Consider the following 22,560-nt stretch of genomic DNA (forward strand, 5'->3'; position numbering starts at 1 on the left):
CCCTCCTCTGAGTAGAGGAACCTGGTCTGTTCCTCCCTCCTCTGAGTAGAGGTACCTGGTCTGTCCCTCCGTCCTCTGAGAAGAGGAACCTGGTCTGTTCCTCCCTCCTCTGAGAAGAGGAACCTGGTCTGTCCCTCCGTCCTCTGAGAAGAGGAACCTGGTCTGTCCCTCCCTCCTCTGAGAAGAGGAACCTGGTCTGTCCCTCCCTCCTCTGAGAAGAGGAACCTGGTCTGTCCCTCCCTCTCCTGAGTACAGGTACCTGGTCTGTTCCTCCCTCCTCTGAGTAGAGGAACCTGGTCTGTTCCTCCCTCCTCTGAGTAGAGGGACCTGGTCTGTTCCTCCCTCCTCTGAGAAGAGGAACCTGGTCTCTCCCTCCCTCCTTCCCCCTGCTGAGAAGAGGAACCAGCGCCACAGTTCCACAGCTCGGTGTCTCCCTCCCTCCTTCCCCCTGCTGAGAAGAGGAACCAGCGCCACAGTTCCACAGCTCGGTGTCTCCCTGTCTCTGGTTAGAGAGGTCTGGTCTAAGAAGAGGAACGTGGTCCCTCCCTCCCCTTCCCCAGCTGAGGGAGAACTATAGGAGGCACCATGGGGTGTGGCGGCAGCAGGACCGATGCTCTGGAGCCCAGGTGCCTGGACAGCCGGACCAAGGAGACAGAGTCTACCTGGCTGACCAGGACAGATACCGACATCCCCCTCTCTTCAATACAGAGTATGGATATCCCGTCTGAGAACTCATCTGAAAGCTTTGTCTCTGAGAAGACCATCACCGCTGGTAAGACAAGCTCAGATAGATGGTGCGTCCCAATAGTATCTCCTTTCTCCTGAAGTGTACACTTGTTCACTTCTTGCCCACAAATCTAAAATAATTAAGATTGCTGGAGGCATGGGCTAGAGGGATGTTCCACCATATTTCTTATACCAGTCATTTCCTTTCAAATCAGTGAAGGGAAGTGAATCAAATCAAATTTATTTATATATTATATAGACCAGGTTCCTCTACTCAGAGAAAGAGGAGGGAGGACAGACCAGGTTCCTCTACTCAGAGGGGCTATATAAATAAATGAATATAAGTGCACACTTTGAGAGGAGGAAGAGATAATTGGGACACATCCATATAGTCTAAATCCTGGTCTTGATGTGCTCTTGTCTCATTCCTGTATTAGCAAACCTGATTTGTGGGCTTGATGATTAGTTGAATCTGTTGTGTTATTGCCAAGTGGACAGGTGTTTCCTCTCTGGACAGGTGTTTCCTCTCTGGACAGGTGTTTCCTCTCTGGACAGGTGTTTCCTGTCTGGACAGGTGTTTCCTCTCTGGACAGGTGTTTCCTCTCTGGACAGGTGTTTCCTGTCTGGACAGGTGTTTCCTCTCTGGACAGGTGTTTCCTCTCTGGACAGGTGTTTCCTCTCTGGACAGGTGTTTCCTGTCTGGACAGGTGTTTCCTCTCTGGACAGGTGTTTCCTGTCTGGACAGGTGTTACCTCTCTGGACAGGTGTTTCCAGTCTGGACAGGTGTTTCCTGTCTGGACAGGTGTTACCTCTCTGGACAGGTGTTACCTCTCTGGACAGGTATTTCCTGTCTGGACAGGTATTTCCTGTCTGGACAGGTGTTTCCTGTCTGGACAGGTGTTTCCTGTCTGGACAGGTATTTCCTGTCTGGACAGGTGTTTCCTGTCTGGACGGGTGTTACCTCTCTGGACAGGTATTTCCTGTCTGGACGGGTGTTATCTCTCTGGACAGGTGTTTCCAGTCTGGACATGTGTTTCCTCTCTGGAAAGGTATTTCCTGTCTGGACAGGTGTTTCCTCTCTGGACAGGTATTTCCTGTTTTTCCTCTCACACTAAGACAGGTCATATAATCACAGTTGAAATCCCATTGAAATGTTGAAGTGGTGTGATTCATTTGATTCTGAAGTGGTGTGATTCATTTGATTCTGAAGTGGTGTGATTCATTTGATTCTGAAGTGGTGTGATTCATTTGATTCTGAAGTGGTGTGATTCATTTGATTCTAAAGTGGTGTGATTCATTTGATTCTGAAGTGGTGTGATTCATTTGATTCTGAAGTGGTGTGATTCATTTGATTCTGAAGTGGTCTGAAGTGGCCATCTCTGGAGATGAAAGATGAAACGCGACCCGAAGCTTTGGGTATCAACTATTATATGTAACAGGAAAACAGTGTTTAGGCTGTGTGACTCAGACTCAGTACCAGGCAGATGTAACTAACCATATGCATCAAACCCTTATATTTACTGAAAATGATTTTTTTCTCAGCGATATTTAAAAAATGAATGCTGCCCTTTGTATCTCCAATTTCACAAGTTTAGTCATCATTTGTGTTCCCAGTCAGCCATAAGAACATACAACACTAGTATGATAAGGAATATGTTGGTTATGGGTGCCTCTTTACAAAGAACAGAAACCAGAGAAATATCTTGAATCCACTGTAATAACCATTAACATGTACACACACCTTTTGTTTTCTTTCAGTTGCATATTTCTTCGACGACGGGATGACTACTCCTACTCGGGCCTATCTGAAGGTCTGCTCTGCCATGTCTGAAGCCGGCCTGGATGTCGTGAAGCCAAATGCAGCCCTTGAAACACTGCCCTCCCAACAGCAGGAGGCGTTGCAGCCCTCGCCTGTTACCACTGTACAACGAAGGAGCATTCTACGCACAGAGGAAATAGTAAGTCAAGCAACTCTTATCCACAGTTCATGGGTGAATCGCAGAAATATTTTCCTGAATTCTCTTTCACCTTTCTTAAAAATGTCAAGGAAACAGTAAGAGCGTTGAAGGTCCTCGTTCTGATACACTCCCTCTCTCTTCCCTCTGACGTTGAGGCCGGCGACAATGAGAGGAATCAAAGAAGATTAACCCACACTGTTCAAAACACAAGGCTATGTAACCAAGCATTCTTGTTTTCGGGAAACACCTACCCTAATGACTTCATAACACATTCATGATATCACATTTAAAGCCAGTACGTAGGCATTTATTGCTTACAAATGCTTTATGTATGTGTATGGGTTATGAACGTGGTGTGTATTTATATAAAGTAAAGTGGTTTTCCCCTCCACAGACCAAATGGCAAGACAACCGGATGTCCACGGAGCAGGTGACCATCACGGTGACACGGAGCAGGTGACCATCACGGTGACACGGAGCAGGTGACCATCACGGTGACACGGAGCAGGTGACCATCACGGTGACACGGAGCAGGTGACCATCACGGTGACACGGAGCAGGTGACCATCACGGTGACACGGAGCAGGTGACCATCACGGTGACACGAAGCAGGTGACCATCACGGTGACACAAAGCAGGTGACCATCACAGTGACACGGAGCAGGTGACCATCACGGTGACACGGAGCAGGTGACCATCACGGTGACACGGAGCAGGTGACCATCACGGTGACACAGAGCAGGTGTTCATCACGGTGACACGGAGCAGGTAACCATCACGGTGACACGGAGCAGGTGACCATCACGGTGACACGGAGCAGGTCGACCATCACAGTGACACGGAGCAGGTGACCATCACGGTGACAGAGAATTAGAGCATTAGACAGGTGGATAAGACCGGGAAGATCAAGGAGAAATCCCTCACCACCTTTGAAGTCATGAAACCAGTGGAAGACCTGAAGGACGTGGCTGAAGGACGTGGCTGAAGGACGTGGCTGAAGGACGTGGCTGGAGGACGTGATGTGGCTGAAGGACGTGGCTGGAGGACGTGGCTGGAGGACGTGGCTGGAGGTCGTGGCTGGAGGACGTGGCTGGAGGACGTGGCTGGAGGACGTGGCTGGAGGACGTGGCTGGAGGACGTGGCTGGAGGACGTGGCTGGAGGACGTGGCTGGAGGACGTGGCTGGAGGTCGTGGCTGGAGGACGTGGCTGGAGGTCGTGGCTGGAGGACGTGGCTGGAGGACGTGGCTGGAGGTCGTGGCTGGAGGACGTGGCTGGAGGTCGTGGCTGGAGGACGTGGCTGGAGGACGTGGCTGAAGGTCGTGGTTGGAGGACGTGGCTGAAGGACGTGGCTGGAGGACGTGGCTGGAGGACGTGGCTGGAGGTCGTGGCTGGAGGACGTGGCTGGAGGACGTGGCTGGAGGTCGTGGCTGGAGGACGTGGCTGGAGGTCGTGGCTGGAGGACGTGGCTGGAGGACGTGGCTGGAGGTCGTGGCTGGAGGACGTGGCTGGAGGACGTGGCTGGAGGACGTGGCTGGAGGACGTGGCTGGAGGACGTGGCTGGAGGACGTGGCTGGAGGATGTGGCTGGAGAACTTGGCTGGAGGATGTGATGTGGCTGGAGGTCGTGGCTGGAGGACGTGGCTGGAGGACGTGGCTGGAGGTCGTGACCGGAGGACGTGGCTGGAGGCAGCAGTAGAAACAGCAGGTAATAACACTGACACACTGAGGTCTGAGAAGTAACAGGACCAAAGACTGTGACAAAAACAATTAACGGAGTGAGAAAGGACTGTTCAACGTTGGTCTGACCAATCGGAATCTATGCTTCAAGATTGTTTTTATCACGCAGACTGGGAGATGTTCTGGGTCGCCTCTGAAAATAGTATCGATGTATACACTCAGTGACTGGGTTCGGTGACTGGGTTCGGTGACTGGGTTCGGTGACTGGGTTCGGTGACTGGGTTCGGTGACTGGGTTCGGTGACTGGGTTCGGTGACTGGGTTCATCGGGAAGTGCATAGAGGATGGTGTACCCACTGTGACGATTAGAATTTATCCAAACCAAAAACTGTGGATCGATGACAGCATTAGCACAGATCTAAGAGCCACATTTAGCCATGGCAAGGTGACTGGGAACATGGACGTTTAGAAACAGACCAGCTACGACCTCCGTAAAACAATCAAAGAGGCAAAATGAGAGTACAGGGACAAGGCGGAGTCGGGAATTCATCGGCTCGGACACGAGATGTATGTGGCAGGAACTCCAGACAATCACAGATTATAAAGGGAAAGCCAGCCACGTCACAGACCCTAACACCTCGCTCCCAGATGAGCTAAACACCTTCTTCGCCACTTTGAGGAAAACAATATCGAGCCTCCGACACGGGCCCACCTGCCACTCACGAGGACTGTGTGCTCTCGTTCTCCGTGGCTGACGTGTGTAAGTCATTTACGCGTGTTAACCCTCGCAAGGCTGCCGGCCCACACAGCATCCCAAGCCGCATCCTCAGAGCATGTGCAGACCAGCTGGCTGGAGTGTTTACAGACATATTCAATCTCTCCCTATCGCAGTCTGCTATCCACACTTGCTTCAAAATGTCGACTAATTTTCCTGTATCAAAGAAAGCGAAGGTCACTGAACTAAATGACTATCGCCCCGTAGCACTCACTTCTATCATCATGAAGTGCTTTGAGAGGCTAGTTAAGGACCATATCACCTCCACATTACCAGACACCCTAGACCCACTACAATTCACATAATCGTCCCAACAGATCCACGGACGACGCAATCGCCATTGCACTGCAGACTGCCCTATCCCATCTGGACAAGAGAAATACTTATGTAAGAATGCTGTTCATCGACTTCATCACCATAGTACCCTCCAAGCTCATCACTAAGCTCAGGGCCCTGGGTCTGAACACCACCCTGTGCAGCTGGGTCCTGGACTTCCTGACAGGCCAACCCCAAGTGAAGGTAGGCAACAACACCTCCACTATGCTGATCCTCAACACAGGGGCCCCACAGGGGTGCGTACTTAGCCCACTCCTGTACTCCCTGTTCACCTATAACTGAGTGGCCACTTACACCTCCAACTCAATCATCATGTTTGCTGACAACACAACAGTGGTAGGCTTGATTACCAACAATGATGAGACAGCCTACAGGGAGGAGGTGAGAGCCCTGGCAGAGTGGTGCCAGGAAAATAACCTCTCCCTAAACATCAACAAAATGAAGGATCTGATCGTGGACTACAGGAGACAGCAGAGAGATCCCGCCCCCCATCCACATCGACGGTGCCGCAGTGGAGAGGGTCAAAAGCTTCAAGTTCCTCTGTGTGCACATCACTGACAACCTGCAATGGTCCGTTCACACAGACAGCGTGGTGAAGAAGGCACAACGGCGCCTGTTCAACCATCAGGAGGCTGAAGAAATTCAGCTTGACCTCTAAGACCCTCACAAACTTCTACAGATGCACCATCGAGAGCATCCTGTTGGGCTGTATCACCACCTGGTACAGCAACAGCACCGCCAGCAACTGCAGGGCTCTCCAGAGGGTGGTGCGGTCTGCCCAACGCATCACCGGGGGGCACACTACCTGCCCTCAAGGACAACTTCTGCACCCGCTGTCACAGGAAGGCCAAGAAGATCATCAAGGACCTCAGCCACCTGAGCCACGGCCTGTTCACCCTGCTACCATCTAGAAGATCATCAAGGACCTCAGCCACCTGAGCCACGGCCTGTTCACCCCGCTACCATCTAGAAGGAGGAGACAGTACAGGTGCATGAAAGCTGGGACAGAGACACTGATTAATAGCTTCCATCTCCAGGGCATCAGACTGTTAAGTAGTCACCACTAGCCACCGCCCAGTACCCTGCCCTGAACTTAGTCACTGTTACTAGCCGGCTACCACCCGGTAATCTACCCTGCACCTTAGAGACTGCTTCCCTATGTACGTACAGTCAATGAACACTATCACTTTAATAATGTTTAAATACTGTATTTTAGTCATGGCTCATCCTATATAACTGCTACTGTCCACTTCATATGTAAACTCAGCAAAAAAGGACCCTGTCTTTCAAAGATAATTAGTAAAAATCTAAAATAACTTCACAAATCTTCATTGTAAAGGGTTTAAGCACCGTTTCCCATGCTTGTTCAATGAACCATAAACAATTAATGAACATGCACCTGTGGAACGGTCGTTAAGACACTAACAGCTTACAGACGGTAGGCAATTAAGGTCACAGTTATGAAAACTTAGGACACTAAAGAGGCCTTTCTACTGACTCTGAAAAACACCAAAAGAAAGATGCCCAGGGTCCCTGCTCATCTGCGTGAACGTGCCTTAGGCATGCTGCAAGGAGGCATGAGGACTGCAGATGTGGCCAGGGCAATAAATTGCAATGTCCGTACTGTGAGGCGCCTAAGACAGCGCTACAGGGAGACAGGACGGACAGCTGATCGTCCTCGCAGTGGCAGACCACGTGTAACAACACCTGCACAGGATCGGTACATCTGAACATCACACCTGCGGGACAGGTACAGGATGGCAACAACAACTGCCCGAGTTACACCAGGAACGCACAATCCCTCCATCAGTGCTCAGACTGTCCGCAATAGGCTGAGAGAGGCTGGACCGAGGGTTTGTAGGCCTGTTGTAAGGCAGGTCCTGACCAGACATTACCGGCAACAACGTCGTCTATGGGCACAAACCCACCGTCGCTGGACGAGACAGGACTGGCAAAAAAGTGCTCTACACTGACGAGTCGTGGTTTTGTCTCACCAGGGGTGATGGTCGGATTCGTGTTTATCGTCGAAGGAATGAACGTTACACCGAGGCCTGTACTCTGGAGCGAGCTTGTTGTCATTGCGGGCAATCTCAACGCCTGTGTGTTACAGGGAAGACATCCTCCTCCCTCATGTGGTACCCTTCCTGCAGGCTCATCCTGACATGACCCTCCAGCATGACAATGCCACCAGCCATACTGCTCGTTCTGTGCATGATTTCCTGCAAGACAGGAACATTAGTGTTCTGCCATGGCCAGCAAAGAGCCCGGCCCTCAATTCCATTGAGCAAGTCTGGGACCTGTTAGATCGGAGGGTGAGGGCTAGGGCCATTCCCCCCAGAAACGTCCGGGAACTTGCAGGTGCCTTGGTGGAATAGTGGGGTAACATCTCACAGCAAGAACTGGCAAATCTGGTGCAGTCCATGAGGAGATGCACTGCAGTACTTAATGTAGCTTGGTGGCCACACCAGATACTGACTGTTACTTTTGATTTTGACCCCCCCCCCCTTTGTTCAGGGACACATTATTCAATTTCTGTTAGTCACATGTCTGTGGAACTTGTTCAGTTTATGTCTCAGTGGTTGAATCTTATGTTCATACAAATACTTACACATGTTAAATTTGCTTAAAATAAACGCAGTTGACAGAGAGGACGTTTCTTTTTTTGCTGAGTTTATATACTGTATTCTAGTCATGGTTCATCCTATATAACTACTGCTGTCCACTTCATATGTATATACTGTATTCTAGTCCTGGTTCATCCTATATAACTACTGCTGTCCACTTCATATGTATATACTGTATTCCAGTCATGGTTAATCCTATATAATTTATTTTGGGGGGGATTATGTGTGTATTGTTTGTTTTGTATTGCTAGGTATTACTGGACTAGAAACACAAGGATTTCTCTGCACCTGCGGTAACATCTGCAAATCTGTGTACGAGACCAAAAAAACTTTCATTTGATGCCGAACGCTATTTGGACGACGAGAAAGACAAAGACACGACCATAGAGATAGATTACTAGAGCGGATATAAGGTTCGAATCCGCTGCACAATCGGTCCGCCATCTTGCCTGATACCAGCTCTGATAAGCTAGATAAGACAGTTTCATCTCTATGGACACGATACCGAAGATGTTTTTTTTTTTTTAAAGCACAAGAGGAGGAACTTGGAGCTGTTAGGACCTGAGCTGTACTGTACCGTCTAGCTTGTCGGCCATATTGAATACATAACACAAAACGGATGTTCCTGAAGGAAACCAGTCTTGACGTAAGTCGTTTTGTAATGTTTATGTTTAGTATTTCAATAGGCAACTCGTTGGGTAGTGTTTGTTTTGTCTTGACGGATGAAAAAAAAAAACTGTAAACTACAATGTATGTCTTATAATGAAGAGGCACTTTTTTTTGGTGAACAAAACTTTACGAACGAGTGACTTTATGAACAACTGACTGTACGAGCTAGTGACTGAATGATTTGAGGTGACAACACATCGAGTATCAGCTCTACAATGAAGAGAGCTTGATTCGAAACAGATTCAGCTGTGGAGTATGACCTATTATACCCTTCATCTATTGGATAGCTACAGTAGCGTCAGAAGATCCTCCGTACAATTCTCACAAAGTTTTAGACGTTGGTAAAAAAAGGAGGAATATGTTGGTTAAAAAAATGTTTTTTTTTTCACCCTCGTAAATTTATACACATCTCCAATTCAAATTGAAAAATTTACAACGGAAGCAGTTGGCAATGGCTTAGGATTTCCCTGGTTTGAACGATACACAGTGAATCTGAAAGAGGAAACAAAGGTCACAGGTCACAGCATACAAACATATCAGTTTTCAATTGCGTTTTTCATATTCAATGGCAAACCGCCTCAGTAAGTAAACGGTCTATTTGTACATTCTAAAGTAACAAGAGCTTGTTCGTAACCTTTGTCAGGTCCTTTTGTCTTAACTCTTTAGTTCATGTTTATCGATATGGACAGTGTACATTTGTACTGACAATAAAACAGATGACGTGTGAGTGCTTTGTGGTTTCATTTCCTTTAAGTCATGTCATAGAAGTTGCATTATTTACATAGTATCAACTGCAGACAATTGTGATTGGAATATTGTCCATGGTGCATAATGTGGAAGTACATCTTTATATTGTACATTGTAGAAAAATAGTGAAGAAGACAAAACTATGAAATAACACATGTAGAATTATGTAGTACCCCCAAAAAAATTACAAATCAAAATATATTTTAGATTCTTCAAAGTAGCCACCCTTTGCCTAGATGACATATATATATTTACTATTTTCTACATTGTAGAATAATAGTGAAGACGACAAAACTATGAAATAACACGTTTTAAAGTTTCTTCCAAGTGCAGTCGCAAAAACCATCAAGCGCTATGATGAAACTGGCTCTCATGAGGACCGCCACAGGAAAGGAAGATCCAGAGTTACCTCTGCTGAAAAAGATAAGTTCATTAGAGTTACCAGCCTCAGAAATTGCCGCACAAATAAATGCTTCCCAGAGTAACAGACACATCTCAACATCAACTGTTCTGAGGAGACTGTGTGAATCAGGCCTTCATGGTTGAATTGAGTGGAGGAAAAGCAGCCAACAAGTGCTCAGCATATGTGGGAACTCCTTCAAGACATGGGAAAGCATTCCAGGTGAAGCTGGTTGAGAGAATGCCAAGCGTGTGCAAAGCTGTCATCAAGGCAAAGGGTGGTTACTTTGAAAATTCTCAAATATAAAATATATTTTGATTTGTTTAACACTTTTCTTGAATTCTACATGTGTTATTTCATCGTTTTGATATCTTCACTATTATTCTACAATGTAGAAAATAGTCCAAACAAAAAACCTACTTGAGTGAGTAGGTGTGTCCAAACTTGACTGGTACTGTACATACTGTACTTATTGAGATATTTTATGAATACAGGCCCTGGTCCAGTCACTTGTTTAAATGTGTCCTGAGATCAGCAGTTAGCTGTGAACTGGTAACGTGTGTATCTGTTTCTTCTGGTTGTACTCCATGCGGCCCTTCCTGAAGCCCAGCTCCTCTCGCTCCATCCACGTCTCCTGACTGAAGTCTGGGAAGAAGAAACTGATCTCTCTCTGCGCCGACTCCACCGAATCTGGAAAAGGGAAGAATTTAACATTCCTTTAGAAGAAGACTTTTAAATTAGCCCAAGTTTGGGAAATTACTTTGGCATGTTATGTTTCACGAGATTATTACACAACATCAAGAGTTAAAGGGTTTATGGAAATTAATATTAGTAGAATCAACAAAATCTTTAAAATGACATTGATGTTATTAAAGTTATGGCATACAGTTTATGGTCAGGAGTCCCAACCACCAGCACCAGCCAGAATATGAAGATAAAGTTGTATATGGGCTGCGATGCTTACCCCCCCAAAGTATTGTAGACTGCAAATCAGTGGAGGAGATTACTCAAAGGATTCTGGTTGTGGTTGTCTATATTGATAGCTATCATACACATGTGTGTGCCAGAGAACCTTCATCTACAGATCAGTTCACTGCGGTTCCCCTGAACATCATCCATGTTTCTATTTGTTCAGCGTGGCAGGAAAGGCCCCACTCTGTAACAACAGCTACATCCTACAATCTTCTATTAGAAAAACGGTGCTCAGTGTAGAGAGCATGAAGCCATATGTGTAGATAATACCAGGACAGAGGAAAACCCTCATGGCCCTGGGGCCTTACCAGAGCCGAGAGCCCTGAGGGCCTTACCAGAGCCGAGAGCTCTGGGGGACTTACCAGAGCCCTGGGGGCCTTACCAGAGCCGAGAGCCCTGGGGGCCTTACCAGAGCCCTGGGGGTACTTACCAGAGCCGAGAGCCCTGGGGGCCTTACCAGAGCCGAGAGCTCTGGGGGCCTTACCAGAGCCGAGAGCCCTGAGGGACTTACCAGAGCCGAGAGCCCTGGGGGACTTACCAGAGCCCTGGGGGCCTTACCAGAGCCGAGAGCCCTGAGGGCCTTACCAGAGCCGAGAGCTCTGGGGGTACTTACCAGAGCCGAGAGCCCTGGGGGCCTTACCAGAGCCGAGAGCTCTGGGGTACTTACCAGAGCCGAGAGCCCTGGGGGACTTACCAGAGCCGAGAGCCCTGGGGGACTTACCAGAGCCGAGAGCCCTGGGGGACTTACCAGAGCCCTGGGGGCCTTACCAGAGCCGAGAGCCCTGGGGGTACTTACCAGAGCCGAGAGCCCTGGGGGCCTTACCAGAGCCGAGAGCCCTGGGGGCCTTACCAGAGCCGAGAGCCCTGGGGGACTTACCAGAGCCCTGGGGGCCTTACCAGAGCCCTGGGGGCCTTACCAGAGCCGAGAGCCCTGGGGGCCTTACCAGAGCCGAGAGCCCTGGGGGCCTTACCAGAGCCGAGAGCCCTGGGGGCCTTACCAGAGCCGAGAGCCCTGGGGGACTTACCAGAGCCGAGAGCCCTGGGGGCCTTACCAGAGCCGAGAGCCCTGGGGGCCTTACCAGAGCCGAGAGCCCTGGGGGCCTTACCAGAGCCGAGAGCCCTGGGGGCCTTACCAGAGCCGAGAGCCCTGGGGGACTTACCAGAGCCGAGAGTCCTGGGGGACTTACCAGAGCCGTGTGTGGTATTCCTGGTGTCAGTGAGTCCGTACTGGGCTCTGATGGTTAAGGGAGAGGTATAGCGTGCCCTGAACACCTTGGTAGGACCCATCAATTCTCTCCAGTGGGTTATGGCGTCCTCTCTAGCCAGGACGTACGCCCGCATCGGACCACTGAATCACAACAGAGAAATGGGGGGAAAGTTTAAAACTAGGGAGCCTTTTGACAAAGAGTTCCTTCCACTCAATCTGTGTGAAGTAGGATACACCAGCACAAGAGTATCACCTTTAAAATATCCAGCAAGTGATGGCCTCAAATTATATTTGCTTTGTAAATATAATTGGGACTACAGGTCAAAATGCAGTGTTTGGTTAAAATGTTCATATGATGAAAACATCATATGATGGATAGAAGTGGTTCGTATGACTGGATGGAGAGAAGTGGTTCATATGACTGGATGGAGAGAAGTGGTTCGTATGACTGGATGGAGAGAAGTGGTTCGTATGGCTGGATGGATAGAAGTGGTTCGTATGACTGGATGGATAGAAGTGGTTCATATGGATAGAAGTGGTTCGTATGGCTGGATGGATAGAAGTGGTTCATATGGCTGGATGGATAGAAGTGGTTCGTATGGCTGGATGGATAGAAGTGGTTCATATGGATAGAAGTGGTTCGTATGGCTGGATGGATAGAAGTGGTTCATATGGCTGGATGGATAGAAGTGGTTCGTATGACTGGATGGAGAGAAGTGGTTCGTATGGCTGGATGGAGAGAAGTGGTTCGTATGGCTGGATGGAGAGAAGTGGTTCGTATGGCTGGATGGAGAGAAGTGGTTCGTATGACTGGATGGATAGAAGTGGTTCATATGGCTGGATGGATAGAAGTGGTTCATATGGATAGAAGTGGTTCGTATGGCTGGATGGATAGAAGTGGTTCATATGGCTGGATGGATAGAAGTGGTTCGTATGACTGGATGGAGAGAAGTGGTTCGTATGGCTGGATGGAGAGAAGTGGTTCGTATGGCTGGATGGAGAGAAGTGGTTCGTATGGCTGGATGGAGAGAAGTGGTTCGTATGACTGGATGGATAGAAGTGGTTCATATGGCTGGATGGATAGTGGTTCATATGACTGGATGGAGAGAAGTGGTTCGTATGACTGGATGGAGAGAAGTGGTTCGTATGACTGGATGGAGAGAAGTGGTTCGTATGACTGGATGGAGAGAAGTGGTTCGTATGGCTGGATGGATAGAAGTGGTTCGTATGACTGGATGGATAGAGTGGTTCGTATGGCTGGATGGATAGAAGTGGTTCATATGGATAGAAGTGGTTCGTATGGCTGGATGGATAGAAGTGGTTCATATGGCTGGATGGATAGAAGTGGTTCGTATGACTGGATGGAGAGAAGTGGTTCGTATGGCTGGATGGAGAGAAGTGGTTCGTATGGCTGGATGGAGAGAAGTGGTTCGTATGGCTGGATGGAGAGAAGTGGTTCGTATGACTGGATGGATAGAAGTGGTTCATATGGCTGGATGGATAGAAGTGGTTCATATGACTGGATGGAGAGAAGTGGTTCGTATGACTGGATGGAGAGAAGTGGTTCGTATGACTGGATGGAGAGAAGTGGTTCGTATGACTGGATGGAGAGAAGTGGTTCGTATGGCTGGATGGATAGAAGTGGTTCGTATGACTGGATGGATAGAAGTGGTTCGTATGGCTGGATGGATAGAAGTGGTTCGTATGGCTGGATGGATAGAAGTGGTTCGTATGACTGGATGGATAGAAGTGGTTCGTATGACTGGATGGAGAGAAGTGGTTCATATGGCTGGATGGAGAGAAGTGGTTCATATGGATAGAAGTGGTTCGTATGACTGGATGGAGAGAAGTGGTTCATATGGCTGGATGGAGAGAAGTGGTTCATATGGATAGAAGTGGTTCGTATGGCTGGATGGATAGAAGTGGTTCATATGGCTGGATGGATAGAAGTGGTTCATATGGCTGGATGGATAGAAGTGGTTCATATGGCTGGATGGATAGAAGTGGTTCATATGGCTGGATGGATAGAAGTGGTTCATATGGCTGGATGGATAGAAGTGGTTCATATGGCTGGATGGATAGAAGTGGTTCGTATGGCTGGATGGATAGAAGTGGTTCGTATGGCTGGATGGATAGAAGTGGTTCATATGGCTGGATGGATAGAAGTGGTTCATATGGCTGGATGGATAGAAGTGGTTCATATGGCTGGATGGATAGAAGTGGTTCGTATGGCTGGATGGATAGAAGTGGTTCTTATGGCTGGATGGATAGAAGTGGTTCATATGGCTGGATGGATAGAAGTGGTTCGTATGACTGGATGGATAGAAGTGGTTCGTATGGCTGGATGGAGAGAAGTGGTTCGTATGACTGGATGGATAGAAGTGGTTCATATGGCTGGATGGATAGAAGTGGTTCATATGGCTGGATGGATAGAAGTGGTTCGTATGACTGGATGGATAGAAGTGGTTCGTATGGCTGGATGGATAGAAGTGGTTCGTATGGCTGGATGGATAGAAGTGGTTCGTATATCTATCTATTAGTCCAAATAGGGGGCCATTTGGGACACACATTAAAGTTATGTAAGCTACATTAAAAAGTGTGGGGAGAAATGACTTGAAGCTTACCTGGACATGAACTCAACCAGTCTTTGGTAGAAGAACCGTCCTGAGAAATGAGACAAAACACACAAAGACGCATCAAAGATATATGGTGGTTCTATGTGGCGATACGAGGTGGTTCTATGTGGTGATACGAGGTGGTTCTATGTGGTGATACGAGGTGGTTCTATGTGGTGATACGAGGTGGTTCTATGTGGTGATATGAGGTGGTTCTACGTGGTGATACGAGGTGGTTCTACGTGGTGATACGAGGTGGTTCTATGTGGTGATACGAGGTGGTTCTATGTGGTGATACGAGGTGGTTCTATGTGGTGATACGAGGTGGTGATACGAGGAGGTTCTATGTGGTGATTCGAGGTGGTTCTATGTGGTGCTACGAGGTGGTTCTATGTGGTGATACGAGGTGGTTCTATGTGGTGATACGAGGTGGTTCTATGTGGTGATACGAGGTGGTTCTATGTGGTGATACGAGGTGGTTCTATGTGGTGATACGAGGTGGTTCTATGTGGTGATACGAGGTGGTTCTATGTGGTGATTCGAGGTGGTTCTATGTGGTGATACGAGGTGGTTCTATGTGGCGATACGAGGTGGTTCTATGTGGCGATACGAGGTGGTTCTATGTGGCGATACGAGGTGGTTCTATGTGGCGATACGAGGTGGTTCTATGTGGTGATTCGAGGTGCTTCTATGTGGCGATACGAGGTGGTTCTATGTGGTTCTATGTGGTGATACGAGGTGGTTCTATGTGGTGATATGAGGTGGTTCTATGTGGTGGTTGTAGAGCATGGCGCTTGTCCCCATGGAAACATGTATGCTTGCATTTGGGGCTGCAGGTAGCCTAGTGGTTAGAGCGTTGGACTAGTAACCGGAAGGTTGCAAGATCAAATCCCTGAGCTGACAAGGTAAAAATCTGTCGTTCTGCCCCTAAACAAGGCACTGTTCCTAGGCTGTCATTGAAAATAAGAATTTGTTCTTAACTGACTTGCCTAGTTAAATAAAGACAAAATAAATAAAGAAATAAAAATTAAAGAGTCAGCTAAATGGATTATTATTATAATAAAAGCATTTGCTAGATTCTTTAACATGAGGGAAAAAACTAAGTAAACATTTGATCAAGATAATCAATATATATATATATGAGTGCATTCAGAAAGTATTCAGACCCCTTGTCTTTTTCCACATTATGTTAAGTTACAGCCTTATAACATGGATAAAAAATATATATATATCTCAATCAATCTACACACAATACCCCATAAAGAAAAAGAAAAAACAGGTTTTTAGAAATGTTAGCAAAATGTATTTAAAATTACAAAACAAAAATACCTTATTTACATAAGTATTCAGACCAAAGAGAGCTGGATGAATCATTCCGGGTATTGACTGGTCTCTTTGCCACACCCACTGCTGACAGTTGTATAAAATCAAGCACACAGCCATGCAATCTCCATAGACAAACATTGGCGATAGAATGGCCTTACTGAAGAGCTCTGTGACTTTCAACGTGGCACCGTCATAGGATGCCACCTTTCCAACAAGTCTGTTCGTCCAATTTCTGCCCTGCTAGAGCTGCCCCCCCGGTCAACTGTAAGTGTTGTTATTGTGAAGTGGAAACGTCTAGGAGCAACAACGGCTCAGCCACGAAATGGTAGGCAACACAAGCTCACAGAACGGGACCGCCGAGTGCTGAAGCGAGTAGCTCGTAAAAATCGTCTGTCCTCGGTTGCAACACTCACTATCGCATTCCAATCTGCCTCTGGAAGCAACGTCAGCACAAGAACTGTTCGTCAGCAGCTTCATGAAATGGGTTTCCGTGGCCAAGCAGCCACACACAAGCCTAAGTTCACCATCCGCAATGCCAAGTGTTGGCTGGAGTGATGAATCACGCTTCTTCATTTGGCAGTCCGACGGACGAATGTGGGTTTGGCATATTTTAAAAATATATATATTTAACCTTTATTTTACTAGGCAAGACAGTTAAGAACAAATTCATATTTTACAATGACGGCCTACGACCCTGTGTTCATACCTCCGGATATTGACTCTGCCACACGAGCCTGCTTTTTTGCGGCACAGTCGATGGAGCGCAGAGCTACGGGCCAGAAGGTTGAGGGATTCGAGCCGCACTCCCTGCCTGTTTCATTACACTGGTGTCAGGAATATCACCACAGACAAGCTCACTCTCCCTGCCTGTTTCATTACAATACATATAAAGCTAATGTTTTCTATGGTAGAACCATACATAGCTGATAAAATGTAACTGCACGTTCCGAATAGAACCCATAAAGATATACGTTGTAATTCGATGGTAGAACCATCTAGAACCTTACCTGCATGTTCAGAGTAGAACTTCTCAGAGTCCTGTCTCCTCCACACCAGGTCTTTGGACCTGACAATGATGAAGTTGTTCTCTAGGATTCTCTGGTGAAGGGCCTGGAAGGTAGATAAGTATATATTACTTCCTGTTCTCTAGGATTCTCTGGTGAAGGGCCTGGAAGGTAGAGAAGTATATATTACTTCCTGTTCTCTAGGATTCTCTGGTGAAGGGCCTGGAAGGTAGAGAAGTATATATTACTTCCTGTTCTCTAGGATTCTCTGGTGAAGGGCCTGGAAGGTAGAGAAGTATATATTACTTCCTGTTCTCTAGGATTCTCTGGTGAAGGGCCTGGAAGGTAGAGAAGTATATATTACTTCCTGTTCTCTAGGATTCTCTGGTGAAGGGCCTGGAAGGTAGAGAAGTATATATTACTTCCTGTTCTCTAGGATTCTCTGGTGAAGGGCCTGGAAGGTAGAGAAGTATATATTACTTCCTGTTCTCTAGGATTCTCTGGTGAAGGGCCTGGAAGGTAGAGAGACGTTACTTCTCATCCAGATACTAAATATAGAGTATACAGTACTACTCTCATCTAAATACTAGACTTTCACCTACAATGTGGGACTCCAGTGGATATCATCACCATTGTATGAGTTTGCTCAGTCATAAATCTTATTTACACCATTTTACATTTTGGAACTCTGAAAAAATGTCAACAACCTAATATTGATGGATGTTATTACATCTTAGAAATCCCGCCCCCTCAAACTCCCCTCCTGTGCAGATAAAGGGAGACAGACAGACAATCAGCTTTAAAAAGGAACTGAAGTATTCAAATGGAACAGTGCATTACATTTAATCTGTGATGATCAATGCATTTTTCCCTCTCCTTTCTTTGAGCCATTGGGCAGGGTAATTAAATCAGAAAAGAACAGAGAAGTCTAAATAACTGCTTGTTGTCTCTCATTCAGTTCATTTATGATCCTATATGCACAATTAGAATATGCCAATAAGATCTGTCCACTCTCCAATTGTGTGGACGATAACATTTTATTGAAGATGCAGCTGGAATTGGTGTTTATTATGGACCATTGAAAATGACTTCCTAAATCAACTTCTCACAATCAATGTTTTGAAAAGCTGATGTGATCAACTCCTAAAATGATCAAGTGTTTACAATAGGCAAAGATACTATCATACTGGTAACTAACCACAAGATACTATCATACTGGTAACTAACCACAAGATACTATCATACTGGTAACTAACCACAAGATACTATCATACTGGTAACTAACCACAAGATACTATCACACTGGTAACTAACCACAAGATACTATCACACTGGTAACTAACCACAAGATACTATCATACTGGTAACTAACCACAAGATACTATCATACTGGTAACTAACCACAAGATACTATCACACTGGTAACTAACCACAAGATACTATCATACTGGTAACTAACCACAAGATACTATCACACTGGTAACTAACCACAACATACTATCATACTGGTAACTAACCCCCTTTATGCCGCCTTTTGTCTGTGCAATAGGTGTTTTCGAACTGTAGCTAATCTGAAATGGTTCTGATATGTGATGTGGATAATTGTAATTTGGTCCACAAAAACACATGATTTCAACATGATTATCTGAATAGCCTAATGTGTGTGTGTGTCCATAGCCTACAGTATAATGTAGCCAGTATTTACAATCACGGATTCCATTAAACAAACGCAAGCAACTCACTGACCTCCAAGATGACAGGATGCGCCACTGCATCAGGCTTGATCACCGCGAGGGTGAGCTGCAGTGCTTTCGCACAGCGATGTGAGGTTAACATGCCTGGAAAATGGCAAAGAACAAAAGGTAAATAACTAAATTGTTGTGGTAAGCAAAGAACACACGTCCCCCGTTTGCATTCTCTTTGCACAACAGTACCAGCTATCATTCAGATTCAATTTAGCTGGATAACATTACAGAATACGGAAACAAATTGCACTGCACAGAAGAATGTAACGTTACTGTAATTAACGTTAGATAGCTAGCTCGTATGAGAAAATTAACAGGTGCATTGGAAATAGCAGGCTACTCCAGTTACTTTGACAGTCTAAATTTAGCAAGAAAGTAAAAGATCTGAAGGTACAAAGCGTGTTTATTAGTAGCTAGATAATGTAATGTTTTCAGTGATATTTATATGGGCGCCACCATCTTTGGTAAATGTAACTGGCGTTAGCTACCGTTGTTGTTCGTTACATCAAAGTATTAATTACATATCGACATTAACATACGTTTTGAGGCAGTTAAAAGCTACCTTTGAATCTTAATAGCTTATTAATTAACATTTATTCGAATGTTCTGCCCTTTCTCCTACCTGATCCGCTCTTAAAGAGTCCCCAAATTTCTCAACCCCAATTTTAGGTTCCACATGTTTAATGTTCCGCGTATTTGACACATTATACAGTAGCCCAAAGCCCGGCAGATGGCGATATTGAGTCGTTTCATTTGACCTTCATCGTAAAGTGACTGCATGCAGCCGGCTAAACACTCCTATCCCCCGTGGACCGGTTCGTACATAAAACATTCTCCATTCCGGTAGCAAAGCCTTCAATTTCTTCCTTAACTCGATTTTATTGAGAGAAGGCAGGGGGGGGGGGGAAGCATGGGAAATATGTGTACTTTCTATAAGAAACAAAGTGTTCTACCACTGCTAGAGTGGCTAATGCTACTTCCTGATGTTGCACCTACGTTCAGCCAGGGGTAAACAACAGACTGCTGCAAGCAGATTAGCTGAACTCAATATGCAACATCCTGGGAATAGCGTTCCAAGGATCCACTCTAGCATGGTGGTGGAAAATGATTTCATAAATAAAGTACTCATATTTTCCATGTTTTCTTTCCCGCCTTCTCGCCATTAAATCAAGTTAAAGGGATACTTTAAGATTTTGGCAATGAAGCCCTTTATATAACTACTTCCCCAGAGTCAGATGAACTCGTGGATACCATGTTTATATCTCTGTGCAGTTTTGAAGGAAGTTGCTAACTAGCATTAGCACAGTGACAGGAAGTCTATGGTAATTGCTAGCATGCTAGTAGATACCATAGACTTCCAGTCATTGCAGAACTACCTTTGACTTCCTTCGTACTGGATGCAGAGACATAAAATGGTATCCATGAGTTAATCTGACTCTGGGGAAGTAGATAAAGGGCTTCGTTAACAAAATCCCAAAGTGTCCCTTTAAGGAGGAAATTCACACCTTTGCAGCCTGAATGGAGAATGTTTTATGTATGAACCGGTCCACGGGGGGACGGTAAGATGAAACTACTCCATAAAATGAACGGCCATATGTCTTGTGCATTGCACTAGTGTTCAATTTGACAAATTCATTTTTTGTCATGCCTATGCACTTCAAATATGAACGACGAAACCCCTTTCCCTTTGTGGCACAATCACTGATAAACATCTGTGTGGCTGGCTATGTACACACAAAAATCAACATCTAGGCTGGTTCATGTATCACTGTTGATCTGTGTATGTGTTGACAGATCAACAAAGCCATGATGACAAGTCCAACAGCTTGTTCCTTTTACAGCCATGGTATCCACAGTACATCAAACATGCTCTTTAAGCATTTCATTGTACTGTATGTACCCTGTGCATATGACAAATAAACTTGACTTGAGTCTCACTCAGACACCATCTAAACACCAGTCTGGTTTGCGTCACTTGATTTAAAGATGTTTTATGTAATCCACCAAAATATTTCTGCAAGAAAATGCCTCATTTCTGTTGGTATAATAAAGGACAGTCAAACATTGGGAGTAACAATGGAATGGTAACAGTGAGGATGGAGTGGACAGACACTGAGTGTACAAAACATTAAGAACGCTTTCCTAATATTTAGTTGGGCTGCAGTTCTAAACACGCCTGACACCTACTACCATATTCCTTTCAAAGCCACTTATATCTTTTGTCACCCTCTGAATAGCACACAATCCATGTCTCAATTGTCTCAAGGCTTAACAATCCTTCTTTAACCTGTCTCCTCCCCTTCATCTACACTGATTGAAGTGAATTTAACAAGTGACATCAATTAAGGATCGTATCTTTCATCTGGATTCACCTGGTCAGTTTATGTCATGGAATGAGCAGGTGTTCCTAATGTTTTGTACACTCAGTGTCGATGACAGATCTTTGTCTTTGGAATCCTGTCAACGTGAGAAACTGACCATGACAGCTCTGAACACCTGGCAACACATTCCTACAGGGAGGGATGTCACACCCTGGAAAAGAAGGATGACATTCAGGGGAAATACAGAGGGGGGGTGAGAGAAAGAGAGAGAGAGAGAGAGGTGGGGAAGGAAGAGAGAGAGAACTGGAATGCTATTTGGCCCTGAACAAAGAGTGCACAGTGGCAGAATACCTGACCACTGTGACTGACCCAAACTTATGGAAAACTTTGACTATGTACAGACTCAGTGAGCATAGCTTTGCTCTCGAGCGAGGCCACCGTAGGCAGACCTGGCTCTCAAGAGAGGACAGGCTATGTGCACACTGCCAACAGAATTAGGTGGAAATAGCTGCCCTTCCTAACCTCCTGCCAAATGTATGGCCATATTAGAGAGACATATTTCCCTCAGATTACACAGACCCACAAAAAAACTCTACAGTGTGCCATCACAGCAGCAAAATTTGTGACCTGTTGGCACAAGAAAAGGGCAACCAGTGAAGAACAAACACCATTGTAAATACAACCCATATTTATGCTCATTTATTTTCCCTTTTGTACTTCAACACATCGTTACAACACTGTATAAACACATAATATGACATTTGAAATGTCTCTATTCCTTTGGATGGTTACTGTTCATGCTTGATTGTTTACGTCAATTTTGTTTATTGTCTATTTCCCTTGCTTTGGCAATGTAAACATATGTTTCCCATGCCAATAAATCCCTTTTAATTGATTTGAATTGAGAGACAAATTAAATGGAAGTAGAGGTGGGGAGGGGAGTTTGGAGGCCCACAGATTTTGTCCCACCTGCCACAGCCATGTGACACCACAGCTGTTACCTCCTCTGAAGAGGAGAAGGGAGAGGGCGGGAGAGAGAGAGTGGGGAGGGAGGGAGAAGATGTGGAGGGAGAAAGAGAGGGGGAGGGAGAAGAGGGGGAGGGAGAAGAGGAGGGGAGAGAGAGGGGGAGGGAGAGGAGGAGGGGAGAGAGAGAGGGGGAGGGAGAAGAGAAGGGGAGAGAGAAGAGGGTGGTGGGAGGGGTGGTGGTGGTGGAGAGAGGAGAGGGTGGTGGAGAGAGGGAGAGGGTGGTGGAGAGGGGGAGTGAGCTAAATGCTTATGTCCCAGCGCATCACACTTACTCTATAAAGCTAAATACTACAGTGCATCACACCACTCTATAAAGCTAAATACTACAGTGCATCACACCACTCTATAAAGCTAAATACTACAGTGCATCACACCACTCTATAAAGCTAAATACTACAGTGCATCACACCACTCTATAAAGCTAAATACTAC

At 46.1% G+C, this 22,560-nt stretch overlaps 2 protein-coding genes across 2 annotated transcripts; one reads left to right on the top strand and one right to left on the bottom strand.

The window, feature by feature from the left end:
* Nucleotides 1-585: 585 nt before the first annotated feature.
* On the top strand, nucleotides 586-3,144 carry baalcb (BAALC binder of MAP3K1 and KLF4 b). Its single transcript, XM_038962703.1, has 3 exons — nucleotides 586-772; nucleotides 2,485-2,684; nucleotides 3,079-3,144. The coding sequence occupies exons 1-3, from the start codon at nucleotides 586-588 to the stop codon at nucleotides 3,142-3,144; spliced, it is 453 nt and encodes a 150-aa protein (XP_038818631.1).
* A 7,172-nt stretch (nucleotides 3,145-10,316) lies between these two features.
* nme6 (NME/NM23 nucleoside diphosphate kinase 6) lies at nucleotides 10,317-19,473 on the bottom strand. Its single transcript, XM_038962791.1, has 6 exons — nucleotides 19,403-19,473; nucleotides 18,782-18,873; nucleotides 17,039-17,141; nucleotides 14,715-14,754; nucleotides 12,071-12,231; nucleotides 10,317-10,601 (listed from the first exon to the last, which is right to left on the bottom strand). Exons 2-6 carry the CDS (start codon nucleotides 18,869-18,871, stop codon nucleotides 10,450-10,452), a joined length of 546 nt encoding a protein of 181 aa, XP_038818719.1. The 5' UTR covers nucleotides 18,872-18,873; nucleotides 19,403-19,473; the 3' UTR covers nucleotides 10,317-10,449.
* Between the last annotated feature and the right edge of the window lie 3,087 nt (nucleotides 19,474-22,560).

This window comes from Salvelinus namaycush, chromosome 24, assembly GCF_016432855.1.
Source record: "Salvelinus namaycush isolate Seneca chromosome 24, SaNama_1.0, whole genome shotgun sequence".
Lineage (NCBI taxonomy): Eukaryota > Metazoa > Chordata > Actinopteri > Salmoniformes > Salmonidae > Salvelinus > Salvelinus namaycush.

Bases quoted from the DNA above. Each gene is read 5' to 3' on its own strand.
- baalcb (XM_038962703.1), top strand. From the start codon at position 586: ATGGGGTGTGGCGGCAGCAGGACCGATGCTCTGGAGCCCAGGTGCCTG. The intron at 773-2,484 runs GTAAGACAAGCT...GTTTTCTTTCAG, and splicing joins TGAGAAGACCATCACCGCTG to TTGCATATTTCTTCGACGAC. The intron at 2,685-3,078 runs GTAAGTCAAGCA...TCCCCTCCACAG, and splicing joins TTCTACGCACAGAGGAAATA to ACCAAATGGCAAGACAACCG.
- nme6 (XM_038962791.1), bottom strand. From the start codon at position 18,871: ATGTTAACCTCACATCGCTGTGCGAAAGCACTGCAGCTCACCCTCGCG. The intron at 17,142-18,781 runs GTCAGTGAGTTG...TCTACCTTCCAG, and splicing joins CGCATCCTGTCATCTTGGAG to GCCCTTCACCAGAGAATCCT. The intron at 12,232-14,714 runs GTAAGCTTCAAG...GTTGTGATTCAG, and splicing joins CTGGTTGAGTTCATGTCCAG to TGGTCCGATGCGGGCGTACG.